The following is a 14,380-nucleotide window of genomic DNA, read 5'->3' as shown; positions in this document are numbered from 1 at the left end:
TTTTTATGCAATAAGATGCAATATACTTTTTTTAATGGTAGTCTTTCTTCCTCTAAATGCTTACAGTGTGGCCTGACTGAGGGGAGCTGTCTGGGCCGATCCTCTTTTCTTTTTTTACCGATGACTTACCTTACATTTTGAGTAAGTGCAGTCCTACTGCATTCGCAGATGATACAACTATACATTTTGCATCAACTAGTATAAGTGACTTAGGGAACTCTCCAGTCTGAACCCCAGGATTTGTGTGAACAAACTTGTGTTGAATGTAGCTGAAAATAGTTCCAAAAAAATGCAGTATCTCCCCTTGTTTGAGTTTGCTGAGTGACCAGCTGTTTTAGAAAATGACTGAGCCATTTTTGAATATTAAACAACTGTATATATGTGTGCATATCTGTGACATATCTTTAAAGATTTGTACCTTCAGTATCTTCAGTCAATGAGTATAGAGGTGAGAGACATAGACAGGGGTAAAGAAGTCAGAAAGAACTGAGAGTCAAAGTAACACAATGATGGTTTTGTTTGTTATAGGTGCACAGAATAACAGCCAACCGTATCCTTTCAGTGAGTGATTTGAGGTGGCTACATTTTTTTTGTTAGTTTCACATAATATTATGAATGTATTTTTGTCCGCTACGCTGGCATTTTTTCTTAAAACAAAAAATTAAACTCTATTAAACTAAATACTATAGAATATTTAGTGTTGAATTGTTTTTTGTGCAGTATTACTAGGCTTACAAAGGCTTCAGTAACTGACAAACTCTTGTTTCTTAGTAACAGCTGTCAAATGCTTCACCCTTAACTGTACCGTTGAACATTCAGCCTCACTGTCCAAAAACAACTCACAGATTAATACTTGTTAAATTTAGATTCAAACATATTGACACAGTTTAAGTTTCAAGACTGAGGTTGAGTGTCTGTTACACCTACGGGATCTAAAGTAGAATATAACCTCAGTCACACTGATGCTGGTGGTTTAACATGGTATAAGTCTGTCTCCAGGCGGCTCATGGCTGGTCTAAACTGAGGTCAAAGGTCAGGGGTTAGGACCACCTGTATAAACATAAGAACCCTCTCTACCAGAACCTAAATATACTTCTGTGGAGGCAGAAGGTGAGGGAGACTGATGCTGCATGCGTCTTTGCAAATGAAGTCATCAGAGCACACAGACATGCATGAATACACACACATGGGGGACAAAGACAGGCAGCCACACACAGCGCTGGGACAGATGATCTCTCTATGTTGTGCTTTTACATCTTTGGAAACTCTGTTACCACAGCAGTTTGGATCCATCTGTCCTATCCTTTCTGTTCTGATCATTAGTGTGAGCCTCGGTTTGAAAAATGAACCGAGCCCAATTCCATCTGTCTGTCTGTAGGATGTGTGCATTTCATAAACTAATAATGAGTCTCGGGACCAGTATTAGTCGAAGAACTGGAGCTACTCGGGATTCACTGTTCACTGCCTTGTCCTTAAAACTTAAATCTTTAAACAAGACATATTCCCTGAGGGGTAATGAAAGCTTTACACACAGTAAGCCACTCAGCATCTCAGAAACTTGGAGACTCTTTCTTTGCTTTTTCTTGTTTTTTTTAAGTCAAAAAAAAAAAAGTTACAGATGTGGCAACAGACAATGATTAATGGAGGTTCATCTGACTACTTAGCATTGAGACCCTTCTGGAGAAGCAGCAAAATCCACCAAAGAAAATATTTCAACTAGTGTGAGAACAGGTTGCTTGAAAGTAAATGAAATAACAAAACAATGAACTAAATACGGGTGAAAATGCCACAGCCCAGTGTCATGTGCTATGGTTATATGCAGCTTGATGTACCATGTGTACTCATTTAGTTTAGTTTTAAGTTCATCCTTTAAATAATGATACAAATTTTGCTAAGCCTTTGAGATATAGCATCTGACATATCTGCTGCTCATCTCACAGCATCTAAAAGTTAAATTTTAAAACATTAACAGTAAGGTGTCTCTCCAAGAACAGTGTCCTTGCTGCTGTGGATAAACACTTTTCATTGGAGCTGCTTTCTACTAAAGAAAGACTCCCCATCAGAGCTGTCATTTTTCAACACTAAAAACTTCAAACATTTTTTTCACCTTCATTGTTTTGGGTGGCAGCTAAAACCTTAGAGACAAATATCTGACAACCTGGACAAATAAAACCACATCGATCATATATATATATATATATATATATATATATATATACACATATATATATATATATATATATATATATATATATATATATATATATATATATATATATATATATGTATATATATATATATATGTATATATATGTATGTATTAAACCCAATGCCTGTGGTATTCTGGTCGGTGGACGCAGTCTCCACTCCAAACCTGTGCCTGCTGCAGCAGTTTTGTTTTTCCATCAGCATGTAATAGTTTTCGTTGGCCCGTTCTGATTTATTGGCTATAAAAATGCAGATGAAAGGTTTGGATATCTATTCAAATTGTAAAAAAGCACAACTAAGTAGATTACATAGTGTAATGCATATTTAAAAAGAGACTCATAGAGGTATCCACAAAATGACTTAATTACAGTAACATGAGTACTTGTAATGCTATAATGTAATTTAACCTCCATGCCCAGCAGTTAAACATGTCTTGCACATTTAGATCAGACAGTGGTTTAACTGTTGACCAGAGCCACATTTGAGGTTCCCTGTTATACCAAGTAAACAGACACCTGCTTAGACAGAAGTATTTACCACACTCACGTGGTATAAATTATATTACACATCAATCACATTTTAATCCTTTGGATAAGTTTCAGTTTGTAAATCTGAGTGAAACACAAGCAGGATGAATTCCTGTCTTTCTAAATGTGGTCTCACTTCCCCATGTATTTAAATTTTATTGTGTTTTCTGACAATGTGCATGTTTTGTTCCAATCCTGACCTCCAGTAGTGACGGAGACAATAGTGGGCAGAAGCTCATCTGATACTGGAAAGACACAGGAAACATGAGGGGAAAGACCAAACCAGATACTGCTGGATCAGATGGATGTGAGTGTGTGTGTGTGTGTGTGTGTGTGTGTGTGTGTGGTGTGTGTGTGTGTGCATGTGGTCCTGTACTTCCTGACCTGCGGGTGTGGTGCGAGTGGGATAACAGAGCTTCCTGTAGACCAGATTAATGGGCTAATATTGGGTATAATCCCCCTATTGTAAAAGGCCGGCAGACCTGGCAACCGTACTGTGGAGAAGTCATGACCCCTGCAAACACAGACTTTCACAATCTATACACACATTCAAAACCACACACACACTGAGACACTATGCACAAAAGCATGAGATGAGTAACTCAGCAGCAAGTGGTGACCTCATAGTTCAAGCACTACTGGCACTTACAACCACACAAACAACATTAAGCAGCCGATCTAAAACTCATATTGTGTATTTAGGAAGCTGATTTCATCTGGCTTAGTGATAAACACAACATGAGTCTCTAAGCAGTTGCTGTCCATCCACACTTTCATCAGTTTTACTGAAACTTCAATTCTATACAATTAAACAATAATAAAAAAGAATCAGAATATTATATTTAATCAATATTATGTAATCATTATCATATTGTGATATAGTTGAAAGCCACAGCCACCATATATAATTATGTCCCCACTTTGAATTTTGATCATTATTGATAAAAACAATGACCAGACCTATCAAAATAAAATCCTAATTGTAGAAAACCAAAGTTATCCCTTTAGCATGTGTAACAAATTTGATGATTTGTTGAAATGGCTTAATATTCTTATCACTGTTTGCTTGTGGCAGCCACGTGTTTTCATCATATTTTCCAGAGAAATGTGCACTGTGTATTTCAAGGTACTGTTTATATATGAAGCTTAATACTGATGCATGGAAATCTAAAAGTTAGGGAAAATAATGACTTTTTGGGGGTTTTTTTTACAATACATGAAGAAGAAAGTTTATTTGTACTGGTCCAGTCATGTGAAATTTATGATTTCATTTTTTTTTTTTAAAGCTTCATTGTCTAGGACCACTTGCCCTGTCAAGGAAAATGTTTTTTTTTTCACTGTGATTGTTATCCATATAATATTTCTTTTCATTTTTATGTGTAAAATGTTAAAGGGATAGTTCAGATTTTTTGAAGTGGAGTTTTATGAGGTACCTATCCACTGTCAGTGTATGACAGTGTGTGACACGCCCCTAATTTGGAGAGGCAGTAGGAGTCACACTAATGGAAGAAAAGCAATGTACTGCTGTGGACAGCAACAAAATATATTTTAGCCACTTAAAGGCTCATCTAAAGAAAATCATATAAATGTTAGAGAGCCTTTTGGGATGGAAATGTTATATAAGCCTAATATTGCTCCCTCTCACTCAACCAGACTCCACTGGTGATATTAGTAATTTTACCTTGGAGAATATGGGTGTTGCTGGTCTACTGCTGCCTTGATCTTTTAATCAGACTCAATAAATACGAGATACACACAAGAACAAAAAAGAGATCGAAGGCGAAGGCAGCGTTAGACCAGCAACTCCCATTTTCTGCCAGTTAAAATGACTGATTTTGATTTCCTTGTAGGGCAAGAGAAAGAAAGATATTTGATATATTATATAACAGTGGTTTCCTGTCAGAAAATGCTGTCCTGACAGCAAAGTAAAGGAGTGAAAATAGTCTAAATATTGTATACACTTAAAGTAATGTTGATGTTTTTGAGTGGATCTTTTGTAAGAGGCTAAAATAAGTTTTGCATCTGACTCTGTCCACATTTAATTACTTAGCTTCCATGCTGGTGCTCCTCTCTGCTTCTCCAAACTGGGGGCCTGTCGACCAGCATCTACTTTAGGTAATACACTGACTATTGATAAGTACCTCATACACCCCCGCTTCAAATAATCTGTAGCAATTTATTATTGAATTTGTTGAAATTTATTATTGAAATACGAAGAATCCTCCATAAAATCTGCTGTAGGCCATACAGACCACTAAACACACACACACACACACACACACACACACATACACACACACACACACACACACACTCCTCCCCTGTGAGTGGATTTAATTTGTCAGTGTGTATTAGGGAGATAAAGTCCTGGGCCTGATCACTGTGTGTTTGAGTCACTGTGAGCAAAGCTGTGTGTCGCTGTTGGTTTACTTACTGCTCGTTGAGGACAAGGGACTGTAATCAGACCTGCAGAGGACAACAGAACAGAGGGGAAAAAAGGAGCCAGAGAGGCAATGTGGACACAGACCGAGAGAAAAGGAGGACGAGAAACAGAGAGAGGAGACAGGAGTTTATATTACAGTGTGAAGTACAATCAACATGATTTACAGGATGACACACTCCTATTTCAAATAAAGTGCTGACATCTGGCTAAACAGTAGGAGAGGTCCAGCTGGAAAGGTCACCAAAAATGCACACAGACATTTCATAGTGGTTTCTATCTGAGGGGATAAAACACAGGGACATTTACTGAAGCACTATCTGTAATAGTACTACTTCCTCTACACTCTGCTCAAGTCAAATGTTCAGGTACTTGTATTTTCTTATGCTACTTTATACTTATACCACATTTCACTATATTTCAGATGAAAATCTGGTCATTTTTTAACTTTTATTTCATTTGACAGTCAGGAAAAATACACCTACCATCATCTTTCTAACATGATGTATTGTTTGTTTAATCTGGCCACAAACAGAAATGTAATAACAACAACTTGTGGTTTTGTAGTTAGTTACATGCAGTAACTCTTAAAGCGCCGGGAAAATAGAGTAGCAGTTGCACCCCAAGAATTGGCTATTGCACATAACCATCACAAATTATCCTGTTTACATTTCTGTTTGTAACAGGATAACAGGGCTAAACAGACAAGTGGTAAAAAACAATTAAACAGAGAGCTGATGATGGAAGTAGCTAAGGAGTCACTTCCTTCTCATGTCTGTTGAGAGTTCCAGGGTAAGAACATTAAAGCAAGAGAGGCAGTTTGCCCCAAGTTTGAGTGCATGGTGGATAAAACAAGGTCATTTGGCACGTCAGTGTTCTGAAAAGCATTGCTAGAGCTGACAGCATCCTGCTTGCATGGCAGCAGTCCCTCCTCCAGGGCCTTACCAGTACTACTGTTTTAAAAAACGCTAGTTACGCAGTTCCACTCATTTGTTGTTATTTGATGATCACTAATAAATAACAGAATTTGTACTGGGGGAAGTAAAAAACTGACTTAACCTTGATATAGCATAATGGTTTCAGTAGTTTTTTTCCCCTACTTTGGACAGAGCCATGCTAGACGTTTCCCATGCTTCTGGTCTTCATGCTAAGCTAAGCTAACTATGTCCTGGCTGCAGATTTACAAATCCCACTATGGCGAGAGCATGACGCATCCAACTATGCCTCTTAAATCATCCTCTTACCCTGACATTCTTACTATAACCCTCGCCAATCATCACTCCTCATACCTAAACCTATCCGTCTCCTGCTTTAACCAAAGGGAATCAGCACTAGTCAATCAGAAGCGGAGTAATGTGGGCCATACTTTCACCTTAGTATGATTTGTAATTTTGCATCCTGGCTCTGGCTATGTACTTAAGAGACAGACGTGAGAGTGGTATTGATCTAAGTCTTTACAGAAAAAATCAAATAAGTGAATTTCCAAAGTGTCAAACTGTTTCTTTACATAACGGATCCTACTTCTTCCACTGCTGGGGACACACACACACCCATATGCGCACATACGTTCTCATTCAGGAAAGAGACTTGTCTAATCTAAAGCTCCCATCTTTGAGCTACAGTAGAATTAGATTTCCACTAATCTGATCTCCATAGATTAGAGAAAGAATTTAGACATTTTGTGTAATTACAGGTGAAACATGTAAGACGCCTGTATGCCCATTGCCCACATACAAGAAGACTGATGAAGGAGCTGCATCCTGCACGTCATAAATCTCTGAACCAGTCATAAAACATCAGCTCTCATACTTCACCACCTGAGATTATTAGTCCCACAGGAGTCAGCTGACAACCAGAGAACCACTATTCCTTCACACACACCCTCTCTCTGACTTTGTCTCTAAACTAATAAGGGCTCAGAAGCTACAGGACAGCAGGAAACAGAAGAACGAGTATGCTTCCTGCGGCAGGAGGTTATCAATCTCACTAACAGGCATTAGCAAAGTAGAGGAAGGAATGGACGGGAGTATGGGACGAAGCAGAGGTGAGCAGAGAAAGGTAAGAAGAAAAGATGATGGGGTACTGCAGAGGGGAAAATGTTGGCGTACGGAGCGAAGGAAAAGAGAAATATACAGAGCGGATTATAAACGACCGGAAGATTCCAGCAAAAGGACACAGAGTGAAACTCATTGACTTTGTCCCTGTGTGGACAAAGAAAAATGACAAAATGTGGAAAAGTACGAGAAAAACTCTCTTTTTAAGCTTTATGACTCTTTGCAGTTGAGTTGGAGGCAGTAGTGTGCGTAGTTACAGGTCTGTTTTGATGGCTCTCATGGGTGTGTGTCTTTGGCAGGACTCCCACGGCAGTGCCGGTTAGCATCTCGCCTGGCTTTCCCTGTCTGGCCACACTGCCTTGCTTCATCTCCGTCCAAAGACAATAAACACAAAGTGAAGCGAAGACAGGCAGCAGCCCAGTCATGCACACAGGGTTTGACTGCAGACTGACCTGATGGGTTCTCAAGTAAGTCTAAAGGGCTTGTTTGACATACTGAACAGATTCAGATGTCTCTTATTTGATTAGGGTGGAGATACAGGGAGGGGAAGCTGGGAAGAGGAGGGATGGAGGGCAGCTCAACATAAACTAAACATAAAGAAAAGCAATAAATCCTAATACATAACTGTTCCAAACAATGACTCATATGAGCAATTTATGGCCCGCCACCTCTACAGTTAAGGCCTGGTTATGTTCGGGAGAGATTGTCGTCATGGTTTGAAGACTCCAGTTCTGACTGATGGTAGGAGATGGAATGTGAACCACAGTTTCCCGTGTTGAAATCACAGTCTTTTTATGCCTAACCATTCAACCCAACCCTCTCCATCCTCTATAAAATTACAACACTGGCATGCTACTTCCACCAGGGAAGTCATTATTCATGCAACCGCAAGAGCTTTATTGTAAAAAAAAAAAAGTAAAAGAATAGTTCAGATTATTTGAAGTGGGGTTGTATTATTGATACAGTAGATGGCCGTCAGCATGTCCCCACTTTGGAGAAGTAGGGAAATGTACCAGCACTGAAGGGATCAGCAGCAAAACATCTTTTAGCCACTCAAAAATACCACCACCTAAAATAATCAGTATCAGTTTAAGTACTCGCTATATTTAGAATACATTTTTTTCACCGCTTTACCTTGTTGTCAGACAGCCTTTTCCTACAGGAAACTGCTGTTATATAAGACAAATATCACTTTCTCCAAACCAACCAAGCTATATAAGTGAAATCAGTAATTTTACATCACAGAACACAGGAGTTGCTCGATCATTTAGCCTGTTTGTGTTATTGTGTGACTTCGGTGTTCAGAAGCAACAGGTTGAGGCACCAGTACACCAGCAACTCTACTGTTCTGTGAGGTAAAATTACTTATTCTGCTAAAAGAGTCTGGTTGAGCAAAAGAGAGTGACATTTGGCTTATATAATGGCAATTTGTTGTTGAGAAAGGCTGTCTGACAACAAGATAGTGGTGATGAAATGGTGAAAATATTCTAAATATAGCCTACACTTAAAATTACAATATGTAAATCCTGCCATTATGGGGTCTCTCTCATATTAAAACAATAACAACAGACATACTTGGATGACATCTGAAGCAATGTGGGATCATGGAAGTTGTTTTCTCCGCTTCTAAACAGCCAAAATTTACATTTGAACAGTTTTTTTCACTTTAATGTTTACTCACATGCACCACCTTCCTTCCTCACTCTCTGATGTATATAACTTAATTACTGCAACAAGCAACTAGCAAGGAAATGCATCGTTTGAACAAATTGACTTTTGCAACAAAATATTTAACAAATGTGTAGCATGTTTAATGCAGAAATGTTACATATTATTTACCTGACAAGCCAAAACTCTTGGCAAGTGATTGAATGAACCATCTGTCACGCCTAACATGGGCTAACTTCAAATCAATCAGATCAACTAACCGAACTGAAGCTGGCCATCTCTTCGATCGATAGAAACTATCACAGTATCTACACTAACCACTTCAGGAGCTGCCATTGTTCAAGACGAATGGGCGGGCATGGTTTGAGGTGCACACATAACACCACGCCATAAACAGATAGCTTGGAGCCTGGCAAGATAGATTCTCGCGTGATCGTGTGATCTCATGAATCCAGCTGCCTCACAACGCAAACGTATTATAGCATTAAATTGATACTGATTTGTTTAGGTGGCAAAAATATTTTTTTTTTGCTGACCCTGTCAACGGGGTACATGAGTTCGTTGCTTAGCTTCTGTGCTGGTGCTCCTCTCTGCTTCTCCAAACTGGGGGCGTGCCGACCAGCATCTACTGTAGATAACACACTGACTATGGATCAGTACCTAATAGAGTTTCCCTTCAAATAATCCGAACATGGGTCACGTTAAATGTTGGAACAAATTCTGTCATTTTATGGAAGAGAGGGTCTCAACAGTGCATGCGGGCGCTGAACAGGAAGTGGAGTGAGGCAGTAGAGGTGGAGAATGTGACCTGATGGAGGTGGTGGCTCTCCGGTTATCAGCTGGACGTCCCTGCCTTTCCTTTCACATCAGCACTTTCCACAGGGGTCTCTACTGCTTTTCCCATGAAACACAGGCTCTCTCACACACATTATGGTGTTTGGTTCCAGTTCACAGCTAACACGGTTCCAGGTGACTCTGACAACAAGGGCATTGACGTGCTGATGTCTGATTACTTTTCCCAGCTTATTGGCTTTCAATATAAAAGTGTTGTTGTCTTTAGTCTCTTATGTAAAATGTCTGTCTTACACTTTTATGAGCTTGCTTTATTACATTTAACTCGTGCATGGACATGTGAGCTTTTAAATCTTTTGTCAGCCTTTTGACATTATTTTTTGCTGTATCTTTTAACTTTTAAAAGCCCCATGTGTAAGATTTAGGGGAATTTATTGGCAGAATAAGGCAGAAACTGATTCTAATATTCAAAACTATGTTTTCATTAGTATACAATCACCTGAAAATAAGAATTGTTGTTTTTCATTACCTTAGAATGAGCCCTTTATCTACAGAGTGGGAGCGATCATGCTGCACCACCATGTTTCTACAGTATCCCAGAATGGACAAACCAAACATTGGCTGTACATGCAGCCATTTTTTACGTTCACAGCCCCCACCGTTTCTCCTTCATGCTTAGAAGGGGAGGGTGAGGCGATGATTGCGATCTGCAAGCTCATGACTAGATGCCACTAAATCCTACACACTTTTAAAGGTACTATGTGGAAATTTCAGAAAATCCTTGTTATCAATGACACCATTGGCCTCGCATCATGTTGATAGACGGGGAAAGTAAAGTTAGGCTTGTGTTGTTATGGGTGATGGTGTTTTGTTTATGTTAGCAGACTTCATTTCTAAGCTAACTGTTAGCACTGTAGGAGAGCTAAAGAGAGGCAAGGCCCTCAGGAGCACACAGAAATGTCACATTCTTTGGATTTCTCCCTAAAAACTGAGACGGGTCCTTTACAAAGAAAGCTTTTATCATAGACAGCATGACAATTAGTGAAGACATGTTAGCCACAGGTTTCTGAAGAGCTGCTTTTAAGCAGACCAGTAGAGTGTGGTGGCTCTGATTGTCGCCATGTTGGCAGTGCCTGACTTGCCTAACTTCTGGCTAATTCAAAAATGGGCAAAGAGGTGGAGTGTGACAGGGGCTGAGGGAGCTGAATGAAGCAGCTACGTAGTGGCTAGCCATCTGTGATTGTGTGCACCTGTCACTTACAGTGGACAGGCCCTTAATATAATTTAAATGCGTGAGTTATATAAAAATTCACCCCCTGTACAGTTTTCATGAAGGAAGAAATTATGTACAAATCAAAAACATTTTCTGTTCCAGCCTATAAACATGATTAACACATACAAATTGCTCATGTAGTACCGTGAGCATCAGGGACGACAGAGATAATTTGCCTTAAATCGCTTAAAATAGCGAGATTAAATAAACTTGAGTGTAACACTGGACTACATATTTTTATTTTAGGGATACAAATAAAAATACACTATAAATATGTTACATGTGTACATAGATCTGGCTTATTTAGACTTCTGGATTATCTCCCTTGAGGACTCAGTTAGACATATAAGAAAACGAAAAGCAACTGGTCAGAATGCAATAATAAACAACCATCTAGACAAGAAATCTGGGTATTTTTCACAATACATTTGGCAACATTAAAAGGCTCATATTTTTTAAATTATCCCCTGCCCTGTGGCTGATCACATTTCCACAATAAAGTAGGGTTAGTGTAAAAAAAACCAAAAACTCATAAAAATACATATTTTGATGTTGTCTTTAAAGAGGGTAAGAGTTGTGTAGGGTCCATCACTAAAACACACACACACACACAAACACAGGTCTTTCACTGCTACAACACTACACCTATGAGTGACGTACCGCAGGAGAAACTGAGGCTCATCTTTGTCTAACGGCTGAAAACAGAAGGAACAAGACATTCATTTATCTCTCTGTTCTCTCAACATTCTTGAATTAAGCTTCATCTGCTGCGTGGCTGTTTGACTCTCTTTAACAACTAAGTTGGTGATTAAGACTTAACTTTCCACTCAAGAAATAGGATCATTCCTCCTCCTCCAAGTGTCCTTATCAAACATTAGGCCGTCTTCAATTAGCCTATTTACACATGGATGCAATCCAAGAATATCACCATAGATAAATAACAGGCTAATAACAGATGAACGACTAGTATAAATAAGTGTCTAACATCACCTTAACAGATCGATAATAGTGCATATTAATTAGGGCCCGACCAATAATGGATTTCTGGGGCCAATGCAGATATCAAGGAGTGAAAAATAAAAATATGCCAACATGTCTGCCAATATTGCAATGATGCCTCAAATGTGGTTATCAAACACTCTGTGACAAAGATGTGTAATGGGGGCACGAAATTTTACAGTTTAACAATAAACTTTATTGTCCAAAATGACATGAGGGCACTGAAACAATTAAGTGTTTCAATTATAGATTTTTAATAATTATATATGAAAAAAAACAAAAAAAACAAAAACACACAAATAGAATAAAATTATGCAATATTACAATATATATACATATATTCGATTTGAATTAAATGCTGCCTATAAATAAATAAAAACGCTCTATATTATGTCTCTGTTGTCTATTCATTATTGTTATTATCATTATTATTATTATTATTGTTGTTGTTGTTGTTGTTGTTGTTGTTGTTATTATTTCACTTCAGTTGCCTTCGGTTTCACTGAAATGTGTATCACCAAACTTCAGTTTAAAAATGTCGATTTAACGCTGTCTTGCTTATTTGACAAAGTATATTGTAGCACAATTTCTCATCGTGTACTGGTTTTCATTTGGTACATCGTTACATGAACACACTCAGATCCCCCTCAGACATACAACACATAAATGCTCTGCTGATATTTTGCGTCTGATATAGTCTTCCATTAAAAAGTTCAGTTCCCAGGGCTCTGGGTAATAGATGTAATTTAAATTCTTTAAATCACATCTACTCCCTCTTTAAAAACCTGTTTGTAGGCAACTATTAATTTCAAATGTTTAACATTTTGAGAGGTGACAGTCATTAACTCGAAGAAAAATTATAATAATTGACACTTAGTTATTCAGGATCATCCCAGTATGACCTCTGCTTTACTCACCCTCCGGTCTCGGCTCCTGAATCCACGCAGTCATCTTCTGCGGAGGTTTTCTCCATCTCACAGCTTCGGCTGAACTGCACTTAGTTGCATTGTTTCAAAGTCCCGAGGCAACGAATAAAACGGAGCATTCAAATACACGGTGTGCTGGAGATAAGAGAGTTACAGAGCGAGCAGAGAGTCTGAATGAGCCGGTTTCTAACTCCTGACTTGTACTGAGCGGTCTGGTTAACTCGGTTGGAGCAACAGGCGTCTGACTGGACCGACTGGTGTTACTCTGCGTCAGCTGCGCTTTGAGATGATGCCTTCCGGAGCCCTCGGACATCTGAATCACAGTTATAAAATATTAAGTCAGATTGTTAGTTTGTCAATGAAAAATTGCGATATAGTATATCATAGTATAGTTGACTGTTGGAGTTTGAAAACAGTAGCCTGATTCAAGATTATGAAGTCATTTTCACAGCCTCATTCAAAATCAAGATATGGTAAATTAAGATTAAGATTCATAACTATTTTGTAATGTTGGAGATCCCACAATTATGAGTTTGTAGAATTTTAAAATTTTGTATGTATTTATTAAAGAACATGTCTTAAAATGTTGACGGTGAGTACTTTTATTTTTTCGTCAATGTAACATAACTATTTGTCTTTCTCTGTCCGAAATAGGCTTCCATAGAGATTACAGTTAGATGATATACTTATTTTATGTGTTCTGCAAATCTGTTCTGAAGCCTAAAGAATAACTTACTGTACTGGTTTGCTTAAATACTGTTTCTGTTAAGTCTAATAACTGGTGATTGTAAAACAGAAAAGAAAGAACTCTGTTTTGTGGTTGATGATACTTTTTTCGAACAGCACGTGAAGGTAACATTATCGAGCGTGCTGCTTTAGCACCATCAACAGGGTTTGTCTATGTTTGCAGGCAAATAAGTGTCATCAAATTTCTGACCAGCAAACAATGACGTTTCTATTCACGAATTTAACCACACACTGCAGGGTCTTGTAAAAAGAATTATTGTTACATGATCATTGGCCTTTATTAACTTAAATTAATATCCTACCGTTACCTCTTTGCAATAAAAGCGCCCCTATGTTTGCCCAGTTGAAGTGTGAAGCAAACTGTAGACGTTAAGTGATCACTAAATATATGAAATAGCTACTGCAGGAAAGGTTTAATTACATGCAAATCTGAAGCATTATATACTAGGCTTAAAAAAAAAGTAAGAATAATAATTTCAGGGAGGGGATCATGTAATCACCAGAGGCATTATGTTTTCAGTTCATCCTGTTCTCATGAATGCTGTTTCTCAAGAACGCCTTCATGGAATTTATTCAAACTTGGCAAAAATGTTCACTTGGACTTAGAGATGAACTGATTATGCTTTTGTGGTCAGAGGCAAAAGGTCAAGGTCACTCTGACCTCATGTCTGTCCTATTCTCGTCAACACAATATCTCAAGGATGTCTTGAAGGATGTTCACTTGGACTAAAAGATGAACTGTTTAA

The 14,380-nt window shown here is 38.4% G+C and overlaps 1 protein-coding gene across 2 annotated transcripts in view; it reads right to left on the bottom strand.

Annotated features, from left to right (window-relative positions):
* Positions 1–13,124, bottom strand: part of fam124a (family with sequence similarity 124 member A) — a 36,647-nt gene extending 23,523 nt beyond the window's left edge. The window contains exons 1-3 of one of the 2 annotated variants that reach the window (XM_084724039.1): positions 12,879–13,124; positions 11,623–11,657; positions 5,170–5,201 (exon numbers count right to left, since the gene is read on the bottom strand). Coding sequence is in view for 1 of the 2 variants with exons in the window: in XM_084724038.1 (XP_084580164.1) it covers positions 5,170–5,201; positions 12,879–12,934 (88 nt within the window). In the remaining variant the exon portion in view is untranslated. The remainder of the gene's footprint in view (positions 1–5,169; positions 5,202–11,622; positions 11,658–12,878) is intronic. The other variant, XM_084724038.1, reaches the window with a different exon arrangement.
* Positions 13,125–14,380: the final 1,256 nt, after the last annotated feature.

Source organism: Lutjanus erythropterus, chromosome 8 (genome assembly GCF_056507025.1).
Source record: "Lutjanus erythropterus isolate fLutEry1 chromosome 8, fLutEry1.hap2, whole genome shotgun sequence".
Lineage (NCBI taxonomy): Eukaryota > Metazoa > Chordata > Actinopteri > Lutjaniformes > Lutjanidae > Lutjanus > Lutjanus erythropterus.
This window is presented reverse-complemented; position numbering and strand designations above follow the sequence as displayed.